General features: G+C 36.7%; 1 protein-coding gene and 1 non-coding gene across 2 annotated transcripts in view; both read left to right on the forward strand.

Moving 5' to 3' along the window:
• The window catches only part of LOC123629811 (ankyrin repeat domain-containing protein 26-like), a 48,303-nt gene that overhangs the window by 4,264 nt on the left and 18,877 nt on the right, over positions 1 to 25,162 (forward strand). The window contains exons 3-9 of the mRNA XM_045539189.1: positions 6,686 to 6,816; positions 10,283 to 10,397; positions 10,560 to 10,733; positions 14,644 to 14,750; positions 16,087 to 16,221; positions 18,775 to 18,845; positions 23,602 to 23,632. Coding sequence (XP_045395145.1) covers positions 6,686 to 6,816; positions 10,283 to 10,397; positions 10,560 to 10,733; positions 14,644 to 14,750; positions 16,087 to 16,221; positions 18,775 to 18,845; positions 23,602 to 23,632 — 764 coding nt within the window. The remainder of the gene's footprint in view (positions 1 to 6,685; positions 6,817 to 10,282; positions 10,398 to 10,559; positions 10,734 to 14,643; positions 14,751 to 16,086; positions 16,222 to 18,774; positions 18,846 to 23,601; positions 23,633 to 25,162) is intronic.
• Positions 17,520 to 17,626, forward strand: LOC123629829. Its single transcript, XR_006732305.1, has one exon. It is a non-coding gene; the product is annotated as a U6 spliceosomal RNA (small nuclear RNA).

Here is a 25,162-nt window from a genome sequence, read left to right on the forward strand (position 1 = left end):
TTCGGGTACAGGTGTCTTTTTTATAGAATGACTTTCGTTCTTTGGGTAGATGCCCAACAATGGGATTTCTGGATCGAACGATAGGTCTACTTGAATCTGTTTAAGGTATCTCCATATTGCTTTCCACAAGGGTTGCACTAGTTTGCAGTCCCACCAGCAGTGTATGAGCGTTCTTGTGTCTCCGCATCCACGCCAACATGTGTTGTTTTGGGACTTTTTGATAAAGGCCATTCTCACTGGAACTAAGTGATGTCTCATTGTGGTTTTGATTTGCATTTCCTTGATGATTAGAGATGTTGAGCATTTTTTCATATGTTTGTTAGCCATTCTTATATCTTCTTTTGAAAAATTGCTATTCATGTCGTTTGCACATTTTTTGATAGGGTTGTTTGATTTTTTTCTTACTGATTTCCCTGAGTTCTAAGTAAATTCTTGTTATCAGTCCTTTATCTGACGTGTAGTATGTGAAAATTTTTTCCTATTTTGTAGGTTGTCTGTTTATTCTCGTGACTGTTTCTTTGGCTGTGCAGAAGCTTTTTAATATATTATAATCAGGTCCCATTCATTTATTTTTGTTGTTGCTGTGATTGCCTTAGGGGTCTTCCTCATAAATTCTTTGCCTAGGCCAATGTCTGTAAGAGTCTTTCCTACATTCTCTTCTAGAATTCTAATTGTTTCACAGCCAAGGTTTAAGTCTGTTGTTATGCACCATGATTTGATTTTTGTGAGAGGTGAAAGCTGTGGGTCCTGTTTCAGTCTTCTACATGTGGCTATCCAATTTTCCCAGCACCATTTATTGAATAAGGATTCTTGTCCCCAGAGTATGTTTTTGTCTGCTTTGTCAAAGATTAGATGGCTATATGAGGATGGTTTTATATTTGGATTTTCTGTTCTGTTCCACTGGTCTGTGTCCCTACACTTGTGCCAATACCAAGCAGTTTTAAGAACCACAGCCTTGTAGTATTGTTTGAAGTCTGGCAAATTAATACCTCCCATATTGTTTTTATTGCTTAAAATTGCTTTTGCTAAATGAGGTCTTCTCTGGTTCCATACAAAGCATCAAATTATTTTTTCTATATCTGTGAAAAATGATGTTGGTAATTTAATAGGGATTGCATTGAATCTGTAGATCACTTTGGGTAGTATAGACATTTTAACAATGTTGATTCTTCCGATCCACGAGCATGGTATGGTTTTCCACCTATTTACATGCTCTGCAATTTCCTTCCTCAGTGTTTCGTAGTTCTCCCTATGGAGGTCCTTTACCTCTTTAGTTAAATATATTCCTAGGTATTTTGTTTTGTTTGTTGCTATTTTGAAGGGTATTGAGTCCTTAATTTGGTTCTCCGATTAACTGTTATTGGCATATATGAATGCCTCCGATTTGTGTGTATTGATTTTGTAACCTGAGACTTTACTGAATTCATTGACCAATTCCAGGAGTCTCTTGGTTGAATCCTTGGGGTTTTCCAGATATAACATCATATCCTCAGCAAAGAGTGAGAGTTTGGTCTTTTCTTTCCCTGTTTGGACTTCCTTGATTCTGCTCTCTTGCCTGATAGCTCTCCAAAGGACTTCCAATACTATGTTGAAAAGTAATGGGGACAGTGGGCAGCCTTGTATGGTTCCAGTTCTAAGTGGGAATGCTTTCAGTTTTTCCCCATTCAGTATGATGTTGGCTGTGGGTTTGTCATATATGGCTTGTATCATTTTTAGGTAGGTCCCGTCAATGCCTATTTTGTTAAGGGTTATTATCGTAAAAGGATGTTGAATTTTGTCGAATGCTTTTTCTGCATCTATTGAGAGGATCATATGGTCCTTATTTTTGCTTCCATTTATGTGGTGAATTACATTTATATATTTGCGTATGTTAAACTATCCCTACATCTCTGGGATGAAGCCCACTTGGTTGTGATGGATTATTTTTTTGATAAGCACTTGGATTCGATTTGCTAAGATTTCACTGAGAATTTTTGCATCTATATTCATAAGAGATATTGTTCTGTAGTTTTCTTTTTTTGTTGCATCCTTTCCTGGTTTTGGTAGCAATGTTATCTTGGCTTGGTAAAACGTGTTGGGGAGAATTCCATCCTTCTCGATATTGGAGAATAGTTTATGTAGGATGGGCACCAGTTCTTCTTTGTAAGTGTGGTAAAATTCGGGTGTGAACCCATCTGGACCAGGGCTTTTCTTTTTGGGAAGGTTTTTTATTGCTGTTTCGATTTCAGTTCTTGCTATTGGTCTATTCAGGAATTCTATTTCTTCCTGGTTGAGCCTGGGAAGGCTATGTGTTTCTAAAAATTTGTCCATTTCCTCCACATTTTCCAGTTTGTGTGCATAAAGATTTTTGTAGAATTCATAGATGATATGTACCTCTGTGGCATCAGTTGTGATTTCTCCTTTCATGTTCCTGATGGAGGTTATTAGAGATTTTTCTTTTCTGCTCTTGGTTAGTTTAGCCAGAGGTGTATCTATTTTGTTTATCTTTTCAAAGAACCAACTTTTTGTTTTATTAATTTCCCTTATGATTTTTTTATTGTCCTTTTCATTTAGTTCTCATTTGATATTAATAATTTCTCATCTTCTGATGGGTTTGAGGTCGGTCTGTTCTTCTTTCTCCAGCTTTTTGAGTCTATTCATTAGGTTGTCTATTTGTGAGTTTTCTGTCTTTTTGATATAGGCATTTATGGAAATGAATTTTCCTCTCAGGACTGCTTTAGCTGTTTCCCACAGATTTTGATAAGTTGTGTCTCCTTTGTCGTTTAATTCAAAGAATCTTTCGATTTCTGTCTTGATTTCTTCATTTATAAAATATTCATTCAGGAGAAGGTTTTTTAATTTCCATGACTTTGAGTAGGAATGAGAATTTCTGTTAGGGTTAATTTCTACCTTTATTCCGCTGTGATCTGAGAAGATGCATGGTATAATTTCTATTTTTTAAAATTTTTAAAGACATACTTTATGTCCTAGGATATGATCAATCTTAGAGAATGTCCCATGAGCTGATGAGAAGAATGTATATTCAGTGGATTTTGGGTAGAATGTCCTGTAGGTGTCAGTCAGGCCCATTTGTTCTAGCATTCTATTTAAGTCCATTATTTCTTTGTTTATTTTCTGTTTGGAGGATCTGTCCTGTAGTGTGAGCAGCGTGTTAAACTCTCCAACTATCAAAGTGCTGTTGTCTATCATTTTGTTCAAATCAAGTAGGGTTTGCTTTATGAATCTGGGTTCACCTAAGTTGGATGCATATATATTAAGTATAGTTATGTCTTCTTGTTGAATTGTAACCTTCACCAGTATATAGTAACCATCTTTGTCTTTCATTACTTTTATTGATTTAAAAACTAAGTTATTGGAGATTAAAACCACCATGCCAGCTTTCTTTTGGCTTCCATTTGCTTGAAATATCGATTTCCACCCTTTTATTTTCAGTCTAAATGCATCCTTGCAGGTTAGATGAGTTTCCTGAAGACAGCAGATACTTAGCTTTTATTTTTTTTAACCATTGGGCCAGTCTATGTCTCTTGAGTCGGGAATTCAATTCATTCACTTTTAATGAAAGAATTGATAAGTGAGATTGATTTTTGTTCCTCATGTTGGGTTGAATTTCATTATTCTGTTTTCTCACTTGAGCCATTGTGATAACTGGGTTTTTATCTTCTCTTGAGTAGTTGTATATTCGTGGGTCTTTCTTGTTCTGGTCCGTGTGTGTAGCTCTGTTTTGAGTACTTCTTGGAGAGCTGTTCTTGGTGAATTCTCTGAGTTTGTATTTATCTGAGAATGTCTTAATTTCACCTTCATATATAAAGCTGAGCTTAGCCAGGTATAAGATTCTAGGCTGGGCATTATTCTGTTTCAGAAGAGTGAGAATGGGGCCCCAGTCTCTTCTTGCTTGTAAGGTTTCAGTTGAGAAATCTGGCATAATTCGGATGGATTTTCCTTTGTATGTTACTTGTTTCTTTCTCCTTACAGCTTGAAGAAGGGCCTCTTTAGTGGAAATTTTGGTCAGTCTGATAACTGCATGATGTTGACGTGGTGTCTTCCTATTTGGTATGACTCTCCCAGGGGTTCTTTGAGCTTCCTGAACCTGTATATCTAGAGTTTTGGCAAGGCCTGGGAAATATTCCTCAATTATGTCTTCAAATAGCTTATCCAACCCTTGCTTATTGTCTTCTTCACCCTCAGGAATGTCGATAACTCTCACGTTAGGCTTCTTCACATAATCCCACGTTTCTTGTAGATTCTGGACTTTTCTCATTTCTTTGCTCCATCTCTGTGACTGATTTATTTAATTGGAAAGTGTTATCTTCGATTCTGAGATTCTTTCTTCTGTTTGATCTACCCTGCTCTTGAGACTTTCCACTGTGTTTTGTAGCTCCCTGAATAAATTCTTCATTTCTAGGAGTTCAGTTTGATTTTTCTTCAGTATTTTGATTTCTTTAGTGAATTTGTCTTCCAAGTCCTGGATCTTTTTTGTGGTTTCTTTGTGTTGGTTATCCATTTTTTCTTGCATAATATTCAGCTTATTTATGATCCATTTTTTTTTTTTGAGACAGAGTCTCACTTTGTTGCTCGGGCTAGAGTGAGTGCCGTGGCGACAGCCTAGCTCACAGCCACCTCAAACTCCTGGGTTTAAGCGATCCTCCTGCCTCAGCCTCCCGAGTAGCTGGGACTACAGGCATGCCCCACCATGCCCGGCTAATTTTTCTATATATATATTTTAGCTGTCCATATAATTTCTTTCCATTTTTAGTAGAGATGGGGTCTAGCTCTTGCTCAGGCTGGTCTAGAACTCCTGAGCTCAAACAATTCACCCGTCTCGGCCTCCCAGAGTGCTAGGATTTCAGGCATGAGCCACCGCGCCTGGCCAAAATAGTTCTTTTGAAGGGATTTCTTGCTAGCTATGCCAGATTTTATTATGTAGGCATTACATATGACATAATGCATGTATGTATATATGCATCAATATATCTAAATATATATATATTGTGTATATATATATATATATATATATATATACAGATAAAAAAGGTCTTAAAGATTTCATTTTAGAATTTTAGTCATGAGATAGTAAAACATATAAACTCGCCAGTTTATAAAAACCAGTTGGATGTAAATCATTTTTTCTGACAAAATGGCATAAGGTTAAGATTTTTTTTAAGTAGGCCATCTTATAAACTCTGTGAACCCAATTTTGAGTAAAGCAGTTTGATTCAGTTATCAATATACTAGATTGTACAAACAACAGTTAACTGTGAAAATGTGACTGAAATATGTGAGAAGGCTGAAACTTATGAGTTTAAAACTCTTATGAGTTCTAACAAGGTCAGACAGTAGTTTCTTGGACTCATTCTTTGTCCTTGAAGATAATAATGTCACCATTTCCTTTAGTATAGGGAGGGTGTCTTTATAGGAATTTTACGTTTTACTTTTAAAACAAGTATGAATGGCAAGAATATTTCTTAAAAACTGCTGATTTTCAAGAGGGTTTCTGTTTTTGATAAGCAGTCTGCCAGAATAGTTAAAGCTTTTGTAAAAAGAAGAGTTTAGCTAAGGGAACGATTAAGAGGAGGAATTGTAAAAGGGGAAGAAGAAAGTCTCAGAAATAAGAGCCCAAGCCTGGTTTGAGATATTTTGTGGCCAGGCAATCTTTGGGTCTTGATTGATTTTTTTTTCAGCTTCAAGGTATCAATGAGATGTGTGTATCTTATTTAGAGTCTACAATTTTATAGCCATGGTCAGCAGAGAGAGACCAAAAGGCCACAGGAGTCTACCCCTGTCAGTTCCCTGTGACACTTCCTATATGACAAACACCAGGTCAGGGACTTTAACCAGACCCAGGCCCAAATGCCAACACCCAACAATGGGAAAGCTGTCTATTGTTCCAAATCTTGGAGGATCATATTTTATTCTACCTCTCCACTGACAGCCTCTTTTCCCACCACTCATACTGAAAAGCAATTGTCTGCACCAGCTTTAGGTATTCAAAACAGAAACACATTTTCTGATAGAAAGATTTGGAAAAATAGCTTTATTTAGAATCTGTAATTTTATAGCCATGGTCAGCAGAGAGTTCAGCTGGCTGTAAACCCATAGGCCCAGGGGTGCCACCCTCAGCGAGCCCGAGGCAGCCCCGGGGTGAGCTCCGCCAGGCCACGTAGGGGCCCGAGTTGCAGCCACACATGCAGGCCACGCGGCAGCAGGGACAGAACAGCCCCGAGTGGCACATTCTGGAGTGTGTCACCAAGGGGGGGAGGGGGAGGGGTGGGCGGTTTCCCGCTGGCAGTTGTGCGCATGCACAGTAACGGCTCATTCTCATGCGCATGTGAGCAGTTGCTTTAAGGGTTCTGGCGGTGCCTGTGGTCGCTTGGCTGTGCTTGGCGCTGCCTGGCCATTTACAGCTGTCAGAAGTTGGAGACCGGGATTTCCCTTGCTGGAGGTCGTGGTCATATCGGGTTGTCTTCACTGCACTGGACTCCCGAGGCAGGGAATAGGCAGGGGTGGGCTGGGGTGGGGTGGGGGGTGAGAGTGGGCTGAGGTTCCCCCGAAGCCGGCAGCCGCCACCATGAGGAAGATCTTCTGCTTCGGGGCAGACAAGGGCGGGCCGCCCTCCGGCCCCTCCAGCCACTGTGGCCAGACCAGGGTGGGCCTGGAAGGCGAGGCTGGTGACAGCGCCTTCCTGCAGCCACGGTACCACATCCGGAAGAAGGATCTCGGCCAAATCCACCAAGCTGCCAGCGCTGGTGACATCGCGAAAGTGGAGCAGATCCTTTCGCTGAAGAAAAAGGTCTTGGATGCCAGAGATAGAAAGAAGAGGTAATGGGCGCGGCCATCCCGGGTTGGGGGCCAGGCAGGTGCGGGGGAGACGCCCTTCCCAGACTGGCAGTAGCCCAGGGTCCTGCCGGCGAGGGCGCCCGGCTGTCCTGCCTGCGGGCTCCGCAGCACCTGGGATATGGCACCTGGGAGGGGTCCGGCGCCAAGGCCAGCTTCATGGGCAGCAGCACAAAAACAGGACTTCAGCTGCTTCCCCATCCACTCATGATTCCCCTTCTAGGACAGCTTCTTGCCAGTTTTAGCTACTTAACTAGCACAAGTATACTGGGTGTTTGATTGTTAATGTACACATTTTAAATCATTATCTTATATACCTTATAGAAAGGTACATAGTGAGAGGAATAATAAGTATACTATAAATAATTCTGTGTTAAAACATCTTAGCAAGAAGTTCAATATCCATTTCATGTCACTGTACACCTATGAAAATGTGTTCTTTACTCAGGGAACTTAGAAGGAAAATTTGAAGTGGGTATATGGTACCATAGTCTTCAATAGGAAGACTCATTTTTCTGAGAATATGAGCTCTTTCTATTTTATCAGTTTTACATGAGCTAAATAAAAGTTATAAGGTTTCCAAATTTTTTAGTTAACACATGCTGTCTCGCTTTTACTATTGTGATGACATGAAGAAAAATTTTGTAATGGAGTAAGACTTGCTCTTCTAGGTATCCAAATGTGCTATGAATTTCCACAGATTAATCATTTATTAGCAGTTGAAGAGATAGATAAATGAATGGAACAGAATAGAAAATCTAGAAACACCCAAATGTATGAAAGAATTTAAAACTTGATGATGGTGACAAATCAAACATGATAAAAACTGACGTCTAATTTAAAATTGGGCAAAGTCCTTTTTTTGCAGATCTACAAGTGACCTACAAACATAAGAAAAAATATTAAGTGTCCCTGCTAAGAGAAGGATTTTAAGTTAAAAGAGAAATTAGATAATGTTAAGCTATCCACAAAGTTTGTCAGAATGAAGACATTAAATACTAATATTAAACATGGAAAATACTTATACTGGTGCTTACAGTTTATGTTGTTGATTTCTTTTCAAATAGACAACTTGGTGGTAACTACATACAAATGAGACTGACACGCTCCCTACTGCACTAAGGAGGCAACTGGAACTACACATTTAAAAATTGTGTATGCCCTTTACCCATCAGTTCCATTATACTAAAATATCCTCAAGAAATAGAGATCATACAATTTGTTTTTCTAAGCACTTAAAATAATAAGGTTTTAAGAGGAATGCATATGATGGATTTACAAATCAATTAGATTGTGTCCATAGATGGAATAATATGTCACCATAGAAGGTGGCATAGATACATATGTGTGCTGACATGTAAAGAGTATTTAGGTATATCAAGTAAGAATAAAAGTCAATTTGATTATTATACATATACACAAACACACTGTGGTGTTGTGTTAGCTTAAAATATGTACACAATATGATAAAATTTGTTATTTCTGGGCAATTAGGGTGTACGATTTGAAAGTTCTAGTAAAAGTTTGTCATTAAGGATATAATCCCTGGGAAGAGCCGTAATATGAATCTTGCACAGATAGAAGTAATTTCTTAATTTCTATGAATTAATTTTAAAATTATTTTGTGGATTGGAATATTCCACCAACTTTTATCCCTTCAGAAGTAAAGGGAATCTTTTCATCTGTGCTTGAAGATTTTATTACATACACAGTTTTTTAATGTGCATCTGTTTTGTTATATAATTTATTGCTTACATGCAAAAATTTTAGATTATTCATTATAATTTAGGTGTATCATTATGAAAACGAAAAATAGGAAATATAAATGTTACTATTACAAAGGTATAACTTTATAGGGGTCTTCTTTCAAAATATTTAACTCTTGTACTCTGTTTTCTCAATGCATTTATTCATCAAACATACTATGAAGACCTGTTATGTAACAGATGTATTCTACTAACTTTCAGGACACATCCATCCTTAAAACTATTTACCTGACCAGCCTGAGAAATTTGAGAAATTTAAAATTGGAGGATTAGGACTTAATTTCAGTTAAAGTCATTGCTCACTCCTTTCAAACAAAAGCATTTCTGAAGGTAGACAATTGTAAAAGATGACTTTAACTGCCCTTTTAAAATTTGTAACAGTATTAATTATTAACAGTAAACGTTCAAAATATCTGATTCTCACACAGTGTATAAATCTATATATTGAACAAATGAGGCATACCTATTCATTCGAATCCTGAGTTTCTTTTGGTCTGAAGTATTTGAAAATCAAAGTAAGAATTATTTGGTTTTAAAAATTTTGTTATTTCAACCTTCTTTTTCCATAGTACTTTTAAGAACTGAAACTTACATAAATGCCAGTGATATAACTAGAACTTCCATAGACCTATTGTATATGCCCTATTTCCCTTAATGTAACGCAGCATTGATTTTGTGATGTCCCGTTATTTTGCTTATCAATGAGATAATTTTTCTGTGCTGCCCATTGTAGTTGAAATAAATCATGAATAAAAGGTGCTGTTCCAGTATCAGTGATGTTAAAATGTGAGAAAATGAGCACCCTAGCATCACTGAAATACAATGTTATCTCTAGTCTTTAAATAAACCACAAAGTAGGTATAATTGCATTATTTTGCTTAATTAAAATGTTATCTTTGTTAAGCAGTAGTAATAATTACATTATGTAACAGTCATTGAGCTGTTATTTGCATTAGGAACTGTTCCACATACTTAGTACAGATTCTCATTTGAGCATCACAGTGATGTCCTATGAGATAGCTACTGTTTTTTTTCCCCTATTTTATTGAAGATGAAATTGAGGCACAGAAGGGCTAAGTGATAGATAATAAGTTTTTTTTTTTTTTTGAGACAGAGTCTCACTCTGTTGCCCAGGCTACAGTGCCATGGCATCAGCCTAGCTCACAGCAACCTCAAACTCCTGGGCTCAAGCAATCCTGCCTCAGCCTCCTAAGTAGCTGGGATTACAGGCATGTGCCACCATGCCTGGCTAATTTTTTCTATATATTTTTAGTTGTCCAGGTAATTTCTTTCTATTTTTAGTAGAGACAGGGTCTCGCTCTTGCTCAAGCTGGTCTCAAACTCCTGAGCTCAAATGATCCACCTGCCTTGGCCTCCCAGAGTGCTAGGATTACAAGCATGAGCCACTGCACCTGGTCAATAGCTAATAATTGATAGAGCTTAAAGTAGGATGCAAATCCAAGTTGAACTGACGCCAAAAGCCAATCTCTTTCTAATAGGCTGCTCTTTTATTAATCTAGTGAGGAATAGCAGCTAATAAATATTGTACTTTTTTCACAAGAAAATTAAATATTTGCTTTAAAGGTAGAAGAAAACATGCTGTTTAATATTTATAATTACATGAATCTTTGTATATTTTAAGATAGTGCACTACAATTTCCTAAAAATCTCTCTCACTTTCATAGGACTGCTCTCCATTTGGCCTGTGCCAATGGCCATCCAGAAGTAGTTACTGTCCTGGTGGACAGAAAATGCAAGCTCAATGTCCCCGACAGTGAAAAAAGGACAGCTCTGATTAAGGTATATAGCAGCCACCTTTTGCAGCATGAGATGGATTTCATTTCAATATACACAATAAAAATAAATTTGTTTCATTTAAATGTAACTAGTCGGTGGGATCTTTGGAATGTTTCTTTTGAACTGTTAGAATTTATGATCTATTTCTTGATCTGATACTGATAGGCGGTACAATGCCTGGAAGAGGAGTGTGCCACCATCCTGTTAGAACACGGTGCCGATCCGAATCACAGTGACGTGTATGGCAACACAGCTCTTCACTATGCTGTCTATGGCGACACCCCATCGATCGCAGCAAAGCTCCTTTCACATGGCGCAAATAAAGAAGCCATAAACAAGGTAGAGATCAATGAACTGTATTTGAAAAATATCAAACGTTGACATATGTAACTATCAATTTTCCATATTTGGAAGCTCAAACGTTCCGTGAATGAAAATATTTTGAAATACCTTAATTGTTTTAAAATTTTACTTAAAATGTTTATACATTTAAAGAAGCATTAGAAGATGCAGTTTTCTTTTATACATTCATGGTTAATATTTGTGAAAACCCTGCATTTGTTAAAGGAAAACTTGTTAACTTTTTTTCCAAACAAGTGTTGTGTTTTTTTTGTTTGTTTGTTTTTTCTATTTAGTATAAAACAAGCCAGGGGAGCCAAATTTGCCCTGGAAATACGCTTTATCTTATAATTGAAAACTAAAGCATTATATAATAAATGGAATTCTTGCTGCTGCTGACAAGTTCCTTAGAAATGCAATTTATATCAAAGTGACTAATCTCTAATTGGCAAGTCGTAAGAGAAAGAAATGGAAAGGGAAAAAGAGAACAGTCAGAAATATGCTGGCCATTTGGAAATTAGGTAATTTGGGGAAATACAATGAAGAGTTTTTTGTGTGTTTACTTGTCTGTTTGTTCTTGGTTTATATGTTTAGACAAAGTGCTCTTCAGTTTTACGGAAAGTAATTCTTAGTTTGGGAAAGAGTGTTAGGGAGTTGTAAACTTGCCCAGAAATCAGTGTTAGGAGGACTCTGAGGAAAGCAGATTGGCAGTGAATAGGTGGTGAGGATGTGGGAAAGACTTGAGAAGAGGGAAGAATATCCTGCTCTTGCCCAAACAGCCACTTATCCTCCTCTTGCAGAAACAGCCACTTCGACAAGACTCTACTAGAATTTCTTGTTGGGAAGGTGGAAGGTACAAAACTTCTAAATAGCAAAATCAAGTTGCATTTTGAGTTTCTTAGTCCCTGTTCTAACCCTGTGCAGCAAGACTAAATGGAGTTTTCAGCAAATGACTCCATCTCTCACTATTTCCTGTTTGGGGCCAGATCTCCAAGTGATAAAGGGCCTTGGCCATGTGAGAGAGACAGGACACTGAAGTGACTGCCTGCTCTGCTAGTGCTCAGCTAGAGCTGTGTCACAGTGACCGGGGAACATTTTTTAACAATCTAGAAGTCTAGGCTCAGCCCTGCAGATTTTAATTTAGTAAATCTAAGAAGGCCTGGATATGTATATTGAAACAGATTTCCTCAAAGCTGGGTGCAGAAGCGTGTGCTTGTTGTCCCAGCTACCCTGGAGGGTTGAGGCAGGAGGATCACTTGAGCCCAGGAGTCTGAGTCCACCTGTGCAACATAGTCAGACCCTCTCTCTAGCCAATAAAAATACTTTTCTTGAGATTCTGATGCATTCCTACTTAACAACCACTGAATAAATAAATATAATATAGAAATTCCCATGTTTCAAAAACATAAGAAATCTCCAGAAGAATTGGAGTTTGATAGATGCTACTTCCTTCAAATCTCTCCTTTCTAATAATATTAGCCTGACTTTATCTGCCTCTCTCTAGCTCTGTGGTTGAGCAGTTCCAAAGAATATTATTGGCAACATCTATCAGCTTATGGAATAACACCCGTTTCCTGCTATTTAGCAATCATTCACTGCCAGTCAGAGGGTCTTTAGAAATCTGCTTATGGACAGTCTTTCAATAAGTAGTAACGGGCCCTTTTGGGATTTCACATTTCTTTGTTATCATTCAGGGGATTAGTTCAACAAATGTTTACTACAAGCAAGGCATTCTCAATTAGCACAGTAGCAAATCTTGAATCTTTTATTCAGGTACAGCTGTATTATGGACTATCTCAGTATGTCTGTTAAGTTCATACAGCTTTGACGTAATGAGGATGGCAGTTTTAAACACTTAAAAGCATGAAGTTTCCAAGAACATAGAGAGGAATTCTTTTAATAATTTAGTTTTAGCAGTCCTATGAACTAGTTAACAATTTGGGTAACAATCTGGGAAAAATAAACACAAGTAGATAGTAAACGAATAGATGTTTGAAAAATTCTTGTTGTGGGTATTATAAATCTTAATAGCAATTTTTATTCCATATTGGGGCTTGATATTTTGGCAAAACCTATGACACTAAAGAAAACAAAGATTTCACATGCAAGTACTTGCTTTATACATGACTATTTGGAAACATCATTAGTGAATTTTAGAACATGAGACTATAGTCAAAATGCAGCCCATAAGTAGGTTTACTTTGCCTCGATAAATTGAGTTTGCATGTAAAATTTGGGAGACATGCAGGAACCTGGGTTTCAGGCTTCCCTAAAGAGTCAAGCCTATTGTCCCTTGAGCTCATATGTTTGCTGTGCTGTGCAGAATCTTCCCCCTTTATACAAGGTGTATGTTCTCCAGTTTGCTGCTGTGCCTATCTAGGTATTTCACAGGCTCAGGACATCTACTTGCCTACCTAAGCACTTGAGAGGACAAAGCTTGTTTTTTAGTATTTTTTGAAATAATTTCAAGGTTTTCAAGACAGTTTATACTTGTTTAGAATGTATGTCATCTATATTATAATATACATTTATCCATTAGTAATATGGTTGGATTTTAGAATATAGAAATTTTTTTAAAAAATCAATTTTTTATTATATATACCATAAAAAATCATCTTCGTATTGGAATACCTATAAGCTTTTTAGGTTACCCATGGTGAGAACACTGAATCCTAACCACTAGACCACCAGGGAACTTTACCCATGGTTATAGTTGGCTAGGCTGTGTGTAATGAAGACAGCATTATATCTTTCTCCTCAGCATAAACTCTATAAAATGCAAATGATTTAGTGGCTTCCATTGTGCTAGCAATAATCCATATAGATCAGTATTAGAACTCTAATTGATAAGCCATTATATTTTTATTTCTGATTTATATTTTGCATGAAGTAAAAACCAACTGGAGTACCAATTAAAATAGAAATCAGAATACAAGTGGATTAAAATAAAGCAGATAGGCATTAGCATCTCAGGATCATCAGGATAATTGAGGAAAAAAATCATAGTGAGCCTTCTAATAACTAAGATAAAAATCTGTCACCTTGTCACAGGAGAAACAACATGGACCATGAAATAATGAGTTGAAATTCATTTGAAACCTCTCTCTTTTATTCAGAGCCCATTTCCTTAGTGACCCTTTGGAGAAGGAGTACCTGACATTGGTACCCTGGGGTCCTACGCTACTGTTAGAAGAGAATCACAGGAGTTTGTATCACCTGGAGGAAACCTCCACATTCACTGGAAAGTTCTTAAAACTGTATCTCTAAAGATTTAATTCTTCACATGTTGTTTACCAAAAAAACTAAATAATAATAATACTTGTCAAATAGAGATCAGGCAAAGCTTGAGAGATTTCTTTAATACTGGACATATGATGCACAGTTTTGCAGTACTTCTCTAGCCTGGATGGTCATGGAATCTTCCTTTTGGGATACAGTGTTTAACTTATGGTATCTAAATACTCTTTGGAATATCATGTAAAAAACGTTGCTGTAGGTACAATAATTGATATTAATTCAATAAAAATGCTTGAAGCATTTACTACTACATCTTAGGGTTTCGGAATATGGAGATAAAAGATACAGCCCCTGCCCCCAAGAAGCTCTTGGTTTAGATGGAAAACAATAAATTAAGTACAGCATATCATGGTAAATGTTGTGATAGAAACAAAGATTCTTAGAACCCAGAAACGTTTGAAATGAGTTTTGGAGATGGCAGGAGTTAGCCTGGAGAGGCAGAGGAGGGGAGTTTCTAAGGGAAGGAGCAGAACAGATGGGTGAGTGGATGAAACTACCTTTCATTTACTTTCTGTATGATACATTTAAGTTCATAGGCTCTTACATCAAATGTTCAGTTCAGTTGAGAAATATGAAATTTTTTGAATGATAAATTGATTTTTCTGTATTACAGGATCACCTCACTCCACTTCTACTTGCTGTAAGTGGAACTAAAGAGGAAATGGTAGAATTTTTGATACAGAAGAATGCAGATATAAATGCAGTAGATAAAATGAACAGGTATAGTATTTAGTGCTTTTTTTAAAAAAATGTGAATGTTATTTTAGGGTAGTAAGAGTCACTCAAGTCAGAATTATTAAATGAATGAGAAGATTAACATAATTGTTGAGAGGATAGAGTGACAAATATCAACACAAATCATCAGTTAGGTAGAAAAGCAATTATTTGGACTGGGGAACCTAAAGAACAATATGCAGTAGGATTCATCATCTCTTATGATACTGACTGATATTTGTTATTTGTAATCTGATGTTTTTGATCATGTCATCTTATATCACCTAAAGAGGTTTCATATTAGTTTTACTGAAGTGTGGACTTTAACTTTTAGATCACTTTATGACTCAATATGGAACTTCTTAATCCTTTTATAGTATTTTTTTAACTTCTTCTTATAGAATTTCCTTCAAAAATGGTATATGAAACATAAATAGAAGTTGAAAATCATTTTTTCTTTGGGACGACTCTTTTGCCTTAAGTGCTTTCTTTGAAAAATATTGATGTTAGGTGATCTGTAAAGGATTATTAATTGCTATAACTAGATACTGTGGGTTCATCAGTTGTTTTCCTTTTTCATTTCTAATGTATTTTGATGTTTTCTTTTTAATTGTTATGAAAATGAGAGAAAGACCACTTTAAGTGGATAAAATTTTTCTTTAATGAAGATAAGTCATAAGTGGATGATAAAGGGAAGAGACAGCTTTTCATTCACATAAAACCGGGTTTAAATTCTCGCTTTCCCACTTGCTAGGCGTGTGACCTTGGGAAGACCACTTCCCACCAAATGTGTATTCTAATATGAGAAGGAGAATAACACTATGCCCTTCCAGGGTGGTTGTGTGCAAGTAAGATTATGTATAGAACATTGAATTCAGTCCCCAGCACGTGCTCATCAACATCATTAACTGAAACTACTATGGTTACTATTTTCACCATTACTACTAATGTTATTGTTTAAGCCTGCAGATAGCTCTTACTTAACTGACCCCTAGTTGACTCTGAATCACAGTCCATTATGTCAAAATAGGGAAGACATGGAGCATACTTCATGCAATGCTTTGCTTACTTTAGATAAGTGATCTCAGCAGAGAATGACCAACTTCTACTATGTCATACCTTAATGACACAAGAAGCTACGTTTTTGTCCCTTCCTTTTAACCTAGGTGGTAATTTACAAAGAGGCACGCTTGAGCACCCAGGATGCTTGTGTCAGTTAGTACATATAAAAGGTTAATTCTATACTGATAGGCAAAATATTCAGCTGGCAATCTATATCAAATTAGCATTTTAAATAACTATTAAAGTTCCCAAGGGTGAGGTTATCTCTTTGTTATTTTAGAACGGCCCTCATGCTTGCTGAACATCATAACTCACCAAGTATACTACACCTTCTTGAGGAAGGTATGGATGTTTTTTCTGAAGATATCTCTGGAAGGACTGTGAAGGATTATGGCACTACTAGTGGTTTTAATACGTAAGTATTTACATTAAAAGACCAGTGAACACTAAATCAAGGTGTAAAATATTTTCAAATTTTATATCTTATACATCAGGTGAGATTTCATAGTGTGTTTCAGGTAGTGTTGGAATGGCAGTGAATTAGTCGAATTCATCAGCCAGAAATCAAACAAAAGGCTAAACGAGTTAGAAGTAGTAATGGGCACAGAATTCATCATCTCAAGACTTTCAAGAAACCTTTATCATTAGGGATGGTATCAGCATCATCCATTTCATTTGAAGAATAACTCGTGCATGAGATAATATGCCACATGTTTGATCCTTCTAATTAGTTATTTGGGTCTTGAAATGTCTACTTAACAGAAAATGTTGTAGTGTCTTCTGGGGGCTATTTCCTATAGCCTCCTCCTTGAACTTTTCAGGAAATGGAATGGTTCTCTAAATGCAAAGAAGACAGTTGTTTTTACAAGTCTGAGAGAGGGGAATGAAAGGACACTTCAATCATTCTGTTGTTTCATTTATTCTGTTATTCCATTTGACACTGGTCTTGCTGTCTGGAAATGATTGACCTTTGCAGATTCAGATCCCTCAGTCTTCATATGGTGATCCATATTTAGACTTCAAGGCTACATACACATTTTTTGAGTTCGTGCACATATGCTCAACCATTGTTCCTAAATCACCAGTACCCTGCTCTGGCAGCTGGGCCTCCTAGCTACAGCCACAAACATAGTGAGCAAAAGGGCCCTCCCTCCACACTCCAAACCTTATGTGGAGCCCTCATCTCAGCCTAGACTTAGCCTAGGTCTTTATGGTAAGTTATCCTTTGATGCCCCTGATTGTCTTCCCTCTAGCAAATAGTTGAGATTGTTCTAAACTGTCAGAGAGTTTCAAATATCATTGTAGGAAGATATTAGAACTTCCTTTTTTCTTTGCTACAAATTTGTATGCCAAGGCTCCTTTTGCCTCTGTTTAGTGCCTTTTTTTAAGTATTGGAAAGTCACATTTCATCCTTCTGCAGAGTAATGGTCACCAACTTGTAGCTGGTCTCTCAAGTGATCTGTTTTCCATAACAATGAAAATCTCCCAAGCTACTTGGACCTGTACCTGAGGTTTCTTAAATTCTTTCAAATTCTATCTCTTAGGGAAACCATTCATCAGAATTCTCTGAGCTAAAAGTAGGTTAATTGTTTGGCTCTTCTGTTGATACAATACATACATACATACATACATACATACATACATACAGGAGGTTGATTGGATTTAACAGGGCCAAACCTCATCCCTGACTCATCAGTGTCCATATAGGGCTTTGAGCTTGCTTCATCAGCACATACATGAAAATTGAAAGAATATAGAGAAGATTACCATGGTCCGTGCCCAAGGATGACATGAAAATTTATGAAGCATTCCATATTCTGTGCAGTCCTGTGAACATCATTTGACTGTTTGCTGACTAGCTCAGAGGAAACAGTGTATGTCAAAGCAAAACAGGTGTGACTCAATATTAAGATTGTGAGTTTCACTAACAAGAAAATTGTGTAAAGTGATGTATGAAATGACAGTGGAGTTGAGTGTTGAGCAACATGTATAATGTCATATGCAAATATGTTGTCGGTACTGATCTCAGACATGAGAAAATATGAACCAGCATCTCCTTCATTGAACTTAGTAAAAATAAAAGTAAGGTTTTGCCTTCCCCATCACTTGGAGGGAACATGGAGATTAAGCATCTTGCTAACGAAGATCTGCTGGTTCAGAGTTTGAGTAGGTAGAGAAGGAATAGTAGCAGTCCAAGGCAGGTCTTGACATTTATTGATTATTCTGCCTTTGGTGTGATTGATTAGCTCAGTAATGGGGGGAGAGTTATGTTATCTAATTTAATGAGATAATATATTAATAAATTTGTCACAAATTATGAAATAACTGAGATACCCTGAATTACAAGCCACAAAGAATAGGAAAACTAATAATCAAAATTAGGACTTAATAACATTTTCTTGAAACTTCAACATTTCATTCAATATTGCAGCCTAGGGAAAAATGCAGAATGGGTTGTATTTGGGATTCTAAAATAATTTCAGCAATTAAATTAAAGAACAAAGTAATCCATTACTTGACTATTTCTTCAAGCATTGTAAAAATGTTATAGTATTAATATTAAATATTTATAAAAATGTCTATTAAGAGTGACACAAGGAAGAAAAATCGTCATGTTTTGAAGACATTGAGCCTAAGACAAGCAACTTTTCCATGAACAAATAGCTGTTGGTCATAGCACCTAAGACTTCTTTTAAGTTCAGGACACTTTTTGTTATGTCAAGCGTACTCTAGTTTGTTGACTGAACTATGCTGCTCACACTTCATGAGGACTTCACCTTAGTTTTGTATTCTTGAAATCAAAGCGTAATAAGTTTGCAGCGCTTACACATTTGAAGTGTGTGGGCTAATTAAAGTTCTGATATTAGCCCTGATTTTGTTGAAATACTCTGAGAATTTCATATATTTGGTAAATGTTTTCATATCAGCATTAAAATAGTAATATTACTTATTACATTTTTATACATAGCATTCACCACCAAATTTCAGAATATAAAGAAGAAAAGATACCTGACGATCTTTCTGAAAACAACAATCCAGGTAAGACTTCTGATAGTGAATTGCTCTTGGTCGTTCTACCATGGATAAAAAAATAAAGAGTAAGGAAGTTTTGAGCACAAAAGGGGCAGTTAAAAAGTCAATGTGTAAATTGTGTGCATATTTTAAAAATTTGTTTCTTAGTAATCTAGAATTTAGAATTATGTAAGAAGTTAATTGTAGGGAGTTTATAATCACAAACAGTATTGTCTAAAAAAAGTCTTCATTTAATTATGGTCCTTAAAATGCTCTATGATATTTTTGTATAAATAATAAAATAGGTTTTAAAGTTAGTATGTTATATGTTTCCTCTGTGGTGACATTATAATCAATTGGATTTCTTATTAAAATGAGTTATTTATATTTTATAATAAATGTTTCTGTCTAGGAAATGAATATTAATTAGAGTTGATCTGAACATTGCAGGGGTTACGGGCACCAATTCCCTGTGTGGTGAAAAATTTGCGTATAACTTCTGGGTCCCCCAAAACTTTACTAACAGCCTACTGTTGAGCAGAAGCCCTACTGTTAACTTAAGCAGTCAGTTAAAACGTTTTGTATATGTATCATATACTGTATTCTTACAATAAAGAAAACTAGAGAAAATAAACCATTATTAAGAAAATCATAAGGAAGAAAAACTATTTACTTTCATAAAGTGGAGGTGGATCATCAGAAAGGTGTTCATTCTCATCATCTTCACACAAAGTAGGCTGAGGAGGAGGAATAGAAGTTGGTGTTGTTGCTTCTGTGTGGCAGAGGCAGAAGAAAATATGCATATGAGTTGAATATGCATATGAGTTGACCCCTATAGTTCAAATCCTTGTTGTTCAGTGATCAAGGGTATTACATAGTGTTTCCTGTCACTAAGGAAGTAATTATCTTTAATACTGGCAATTCAAAAATAGCTTTCTGGTATGAAAAAATAGCAATAAGAACTGTAAAAAGTAGCCAGTGTGCAGTAGTGTCAGAAGAAGATTCATTTTTAAAGATACTGAGTACAAAAGTCAGATATTACTTGTTGAGAAGCACAAATTATCTTACATATTTTTATTCTAACGTGGTCTCATTATTATCGACCTCATCCCAAATAAATTGAAACTGCATGAGATATATTTACTTTGTTAAAACAAGATATATATTCTTCTATCTGCCAGATAGCTATCATGATAACAGTAATTTTATTAGAATAGGATACCCTGTTACCATTAGGCAAAAGATTACCATAGTCAGTATTCCAACAGACTTGCTTTGGGCTCAACAAATTGTAATAAAAGTACACAAACATTTCACAATAGCAAAAATGGTACTATTCTCCCTAGGTGTGACAACTTAAGCACCTGCTAATCTGAAGCGTACGAGACACCTTTAATTTAGTACGTCTTTATGAAAGAGCCTTTATAAGTTAGGTTTTGCAAGTTGCAGTAGACAATGATAGATGTAGTTTCAGTCCTTAGGGTTCTCATAATAAAATAGAGCTGTCCTAGGAAGTAATGTCTGTGGTTTTTCAACAGAATTGTCAAAAATCATTTTCATTCATTTATTTTCTTGACCAGTTGACCAAAACGCTCAAGAGTCTTTTAGGCAATAAGCATTTTTGTTATGTTACCAAATATAAATGTCTAAGAAATACACTCAGAAGCTTTATATTTTTATTGTCATTTTTATTATTTATTACTTTATTCAGTGCTTACTATGTGTCTGATGCCCTCTGTGAGCTCATAACTACCATTTCTAATGTACTTACCATGTTACATATGTGCCAGACAGTTTAAGTCCACGGCAAGGAATTCATGCTTTAAAAAATTGGGTAACATGTCAGGTAAGCATGCCAGGTAGAGCGACAGAAGAATGATGCTTGGCAGAAGGAACAGCTGACAAGATTGCATGTTTGGCAGAAGGATCAGCAAGTGCAAAATCTGAGATGCATGAGTGAACTTTGCAGGGTGTGTGAGCAGTTCAGTTTTCCTTATGCAAAAAGCATAAAATTGTAATGCTTGGGAATGAGATGAACACTTAGCTAAGACAAGATTGTGGAAGACTTTTTAATGCTTCCACACTAAAAAGTAGAAATGGAGAGATCTTATTTTTTTGGCCATGGGAAATTTCTCAGGTTGAATGCATTTGGCTGCAAATAATGGATGACCTAAGGAACAGAGGCTGAAACAATAGGAACCAAGTTGTTTTGGTGGTTCAGTAATGCCACCAGGATCCACTTTGTTGTCCCTCTTTCAAGGGTGCTCTTGGCACTGTTGTGCTTATGGCTCCTTTCCTGGTTGGCTCATTAGCACCAGTTCCAAACACAATGTTCTTACAAGATAGTATCTAAAGGTGGGAAGGGCTGCTTTTCTTCATATGTTTTTTGTAACTCGGGAGAAAAGTGGGAAGGATGCAGTGGTCTCCCTGTAACATTTTATCAGGTGGGTCACACCATATGCTCATTTTTAAATCAGTCACTGGGAAACAGATGTAATTACTGTGATTAGCTTAGAATAATTATTTCTCTTTTTGGAGCCAGGGAGGGGTATTAAGATGATAAATATTGAAATAGAATTGTGTTTCTCCAGCAAGAGACAAGAAGGAATGGCTACTGGGTAGGGAGCCATTAAAGTTTGTTGTAGTGATTCATTGAAGAATATTGAGCAGGGGAGTCTTAAGGTGGGATTTCAGTTTTAGGGCATTTTGTATATGGTCTAAATCAGGCATGGGCAAGCTTTGTCTCTAAAGGATCTAGTATTAAATATTTAAGGCTGTGTTATCGCTTTCACATCTACTCAACCCTGCCATTGTAGTGTGAAAGCAGTCATAGAAAATATGTAAGCAGATGGGCATGACTGTGCTCCAGTAACATTTTGTTTTACAAACCATATGGCATATGCATAGAGAAGAGCAGCAGTTCACCAAGGAAGATGAACACTTTTCTATAAATGTTGAATTTAATGGATATTCATATAGAGTCTTTTTAGTGTTTTCCAGACTCCCAGAAGGAAAGCCGCTCTTCAGAGTAAGTCACATTGTTTATATGAAGAGTTTTTAGGCACAGTGTGCCGCTCTTTTCACTTAGGGAATGGTGGGAATCCTCTCAAAGCCAATGTCCTGGATCCCAGCCATGAGCCAGCCTTGCAAGCAGGCCTTTCTAAGGATGGCAGTCTCATCCTTGCTGTATAAAATCTGTTCTGCACAGCAGTTACACCCCAACTTAATTTTTAGTGGTTTTAAAATTTTATTTAATAGCAGATAATATAATGATATAGCATAACATGGTAGTTGTTTTAGTTGCATGATCCATATTAAGTTGCAATGCTGTTTACTTTTTTTTTTTTTTACTGTTAATGAATGTTTAACAGATATTTGTGCATAAGTTACTATGGCAATGCAGGCACTTAAAACAGGGGATGTGATATTATGAAATATATATGTGGTCTTTGATTTGGTTTCCTGGCATACAACTCCTAAAATTTTTGTACTCTCCAAAGTGATTATCTTTTTGTGTGTGAAGGATTGACTGATGGCTGGCAGCCACCAGGTAGCTGCAGGATGGAGGCTGGTCATCACAGACCAAGGCATGATTAGGGGGCTGGGACTTCCACCCTACCTCCAACCTCCAGGGAGGAGAGTGGGGCTGAAGATAATGTGATCTTCAATGGCCCATGATTTAATTTGTCATATCTCTGTAATGAAGCTTTCATAAATAGCCAAGGAGTGAGTTCAGAGAGCTTCCAGATAGCTGAATATGTGGAAGCTGTTCTAGGGCAGTGCCCCAGGAGGGTATGGAATTGCTCTACCCCTTCCCCCGTACCTTATCATATGCATCTCTTCATCCATATCTTTTGCAACATGTTTGCCTGAGTTCTGTGAGCCATTCTGACAAATTAGTGGAACCCAAAGAGGGTATTACAGGAACCTGGACTTGAATCTGATCATTCAGAAGTTCTGGAGGCCCACATTTGCTACTGGTGTGGGAAAAAGCCAGCCTTGGGAACTGAGCCCCAACCTGTGGGATCTGAAGATAGTGATGGAACTGGATTGGAGGACTCTCAACAGGCGTCTCCAGCAGAATGAATTGCTTGATTGTTCATGGGGAGCCCCTGAACCACCACCACATTTTGTCAAAGAAGTCCTTTGTGTTGATAATTGCTGTTGTGGGGTGAGAACATACAGCAGCAAGGGGGACTGCTGTATACTCTGTGATTACATCTCCCAGTCTGTTAGTCCAGAAATCATGCTGTTTAAGTTTGACACTGTCTTCTTACAATACTGACTCTGCTAGTGAGACCAGTTTCTGTCACTGTGGTAGGTTTCAGTTGGGATTATGATGATTGTACACAGCGGTTCACCTGTAGGTATCAAATTTTGAAAAATTCCAGTCTCCCTTGCATTTGATAAATCAAAGGAGGGGAGGCAACTGTTACTAATGTATTGATTGCCTACCAATAGTATCAATAATATTAATACTAGTATAGTCCTCAGGTATGACCCCAAAAGAATCCTTTGTAACAAAGCATGAGTCTTTTTCTTATTTTGGTCCAAAATCTAAAACATATACAAAAGTGTGCATTAATTATTTATGTTTTGTGAAGGTGGAGCCTTGCTGTGTCACTCAGGCTGGTCTTATTTCCGAACCCTTCAAAGGATCCTCTTGCCCCAGCCTCTCGAGTAGCTGAACTTATAGGCACATAACACCATGCTCTTGTATGCTTTTAATATTCTATATTTGTCTGTTGTTGATTTAAAAATACTTTGCTTTTTTTTTTAATAGTGGATGGAATTTCTGAAGACTCTACAATCAGGTAGGATTTTGCAGATTTAAAAAAATTGTATGATAACTAAGGGAATGCAGAGAAAATAACCTAACTTTTCAGTGTTCTATTCTGGGCTGCAGACCACATTATGTGCTTAACATTTCATATCTTCTATAGTCATCACAACTGCTTCTCAAAGAATCCATGCTATTACTTTTTACTGATTAAGTAACTGTGGTTCCAAGAAGTTAATTAATTGCTCCATGATCCCATAGTTTGATTATCAGCCTGACTGGCTCCCAAATGTGTTTGCTTGTCCTTTAGCATAGATCAAGAGAAACCTGTGCAGTATTGCATCAAGGTACAGGTACAAATTAGATCAATTTAGAAAGTCAGATTTAGTTATATATTAATTCTCATCAAGAGTTCTTCTTAGAAATCTGGTTATTCCAAGAGCATGTCCTGATGTATTTGAGAATGACAGTGGTCCTTCCTTTTAACATCAAAGGTTTTAGGGCGGATCTCACTTCACTGTGGTTGTAGGACGATAGGTTTTACATAAGCAAGACCAGGCAAGTCCTAGAGAGGAATTGTTTTACTTTAAGTGAAGGTTATCTACATATACGCTATGTTATGTTAATTATTTATGAGCTATTTAGAAGTTCTTTCTAATTGATTTTTCTACTTAATGACTTACCAGTTTAGTTTTCCCATTAGGCTGGTATCCTTGCCTAATCCCATGAACGTGTTTTTTTTTTTTTTTTCCTAGAATCTTTTTTTCTCCCATGATTTTCTATAATTTTGTCTTAATATTTTTTTACTTTCTACTTTGCATTTCTTGGTTTTTTATTGTTTTTTTTTCCTGTTAAATATTCCCTACTTTTCTAAACAGAGAATGCAAAGCACATAGAAATTCATGATTTTAAGGAATCTTAGGGACTAATAAAAATGTCCTCTGGTACTTTAATCTGTGTTTAACATCCTGGTCAAGTAGTTGTTTAGATAGCATACCTGAAACTTTTTACTTTGGTAAATAACAAAGGATTGAAACCCAAGATATTTAAGTGATTTATTTGGATATAGTCAGAGGCAGAAATGAGATTTGAACTCATGTTTCTTCATTCAAGCCCAGTACTGTTCCTTTTTCATCATCTTGTAGGTGAGTGTTTTAATAATAGAAATGGAGAGTAGATCTAGGGAACCCAATGGAAGAGAATAAGAATGAAATTAGCTGCTGAACCCAGTGGCAGTGGATAAGAGTGGAATTAGCATTGGAAGGCCAATTTTGAAGAAGAACAATGCTGGGTTGGAGAGAAATACAGGTTTAAGAAAACAGATCAGAATATTGGGGCTTCTGACAAGTGTGATAAAGAGAAATCATATGAATGAATGAGAAAGGATGTTGGGATTTATCTAGAAAGGCACATTAAAATAGAGGGTTTGAGGGAGTTCTGAACAGGTTGCTGTGTTTTTGTTTGTTTAATTGGAGGAACTGGCAAACTTGAAATTTCTGTCAAAAGATGTTAAAAGAATTTGAGCCACTGGGAAGAGTCTCTGTAGCAGATAGGAATGTGGTAT

This window comes from Lemur catta, unplaced genomic scaffold (assembly GCF_020740605.2).
Source record: "Lemur catta isolate mLemCat1 unplaced genomic scaffold, mLemCat1.pri scaffold_47_ctg1, whole genome shotgun sequence".
NCBI classification, from domain to species: Eukaryota; Metazoa; Chordata; class Mammalia; order Primates; family Lemuridae; genus Lemur; species Lemur catta.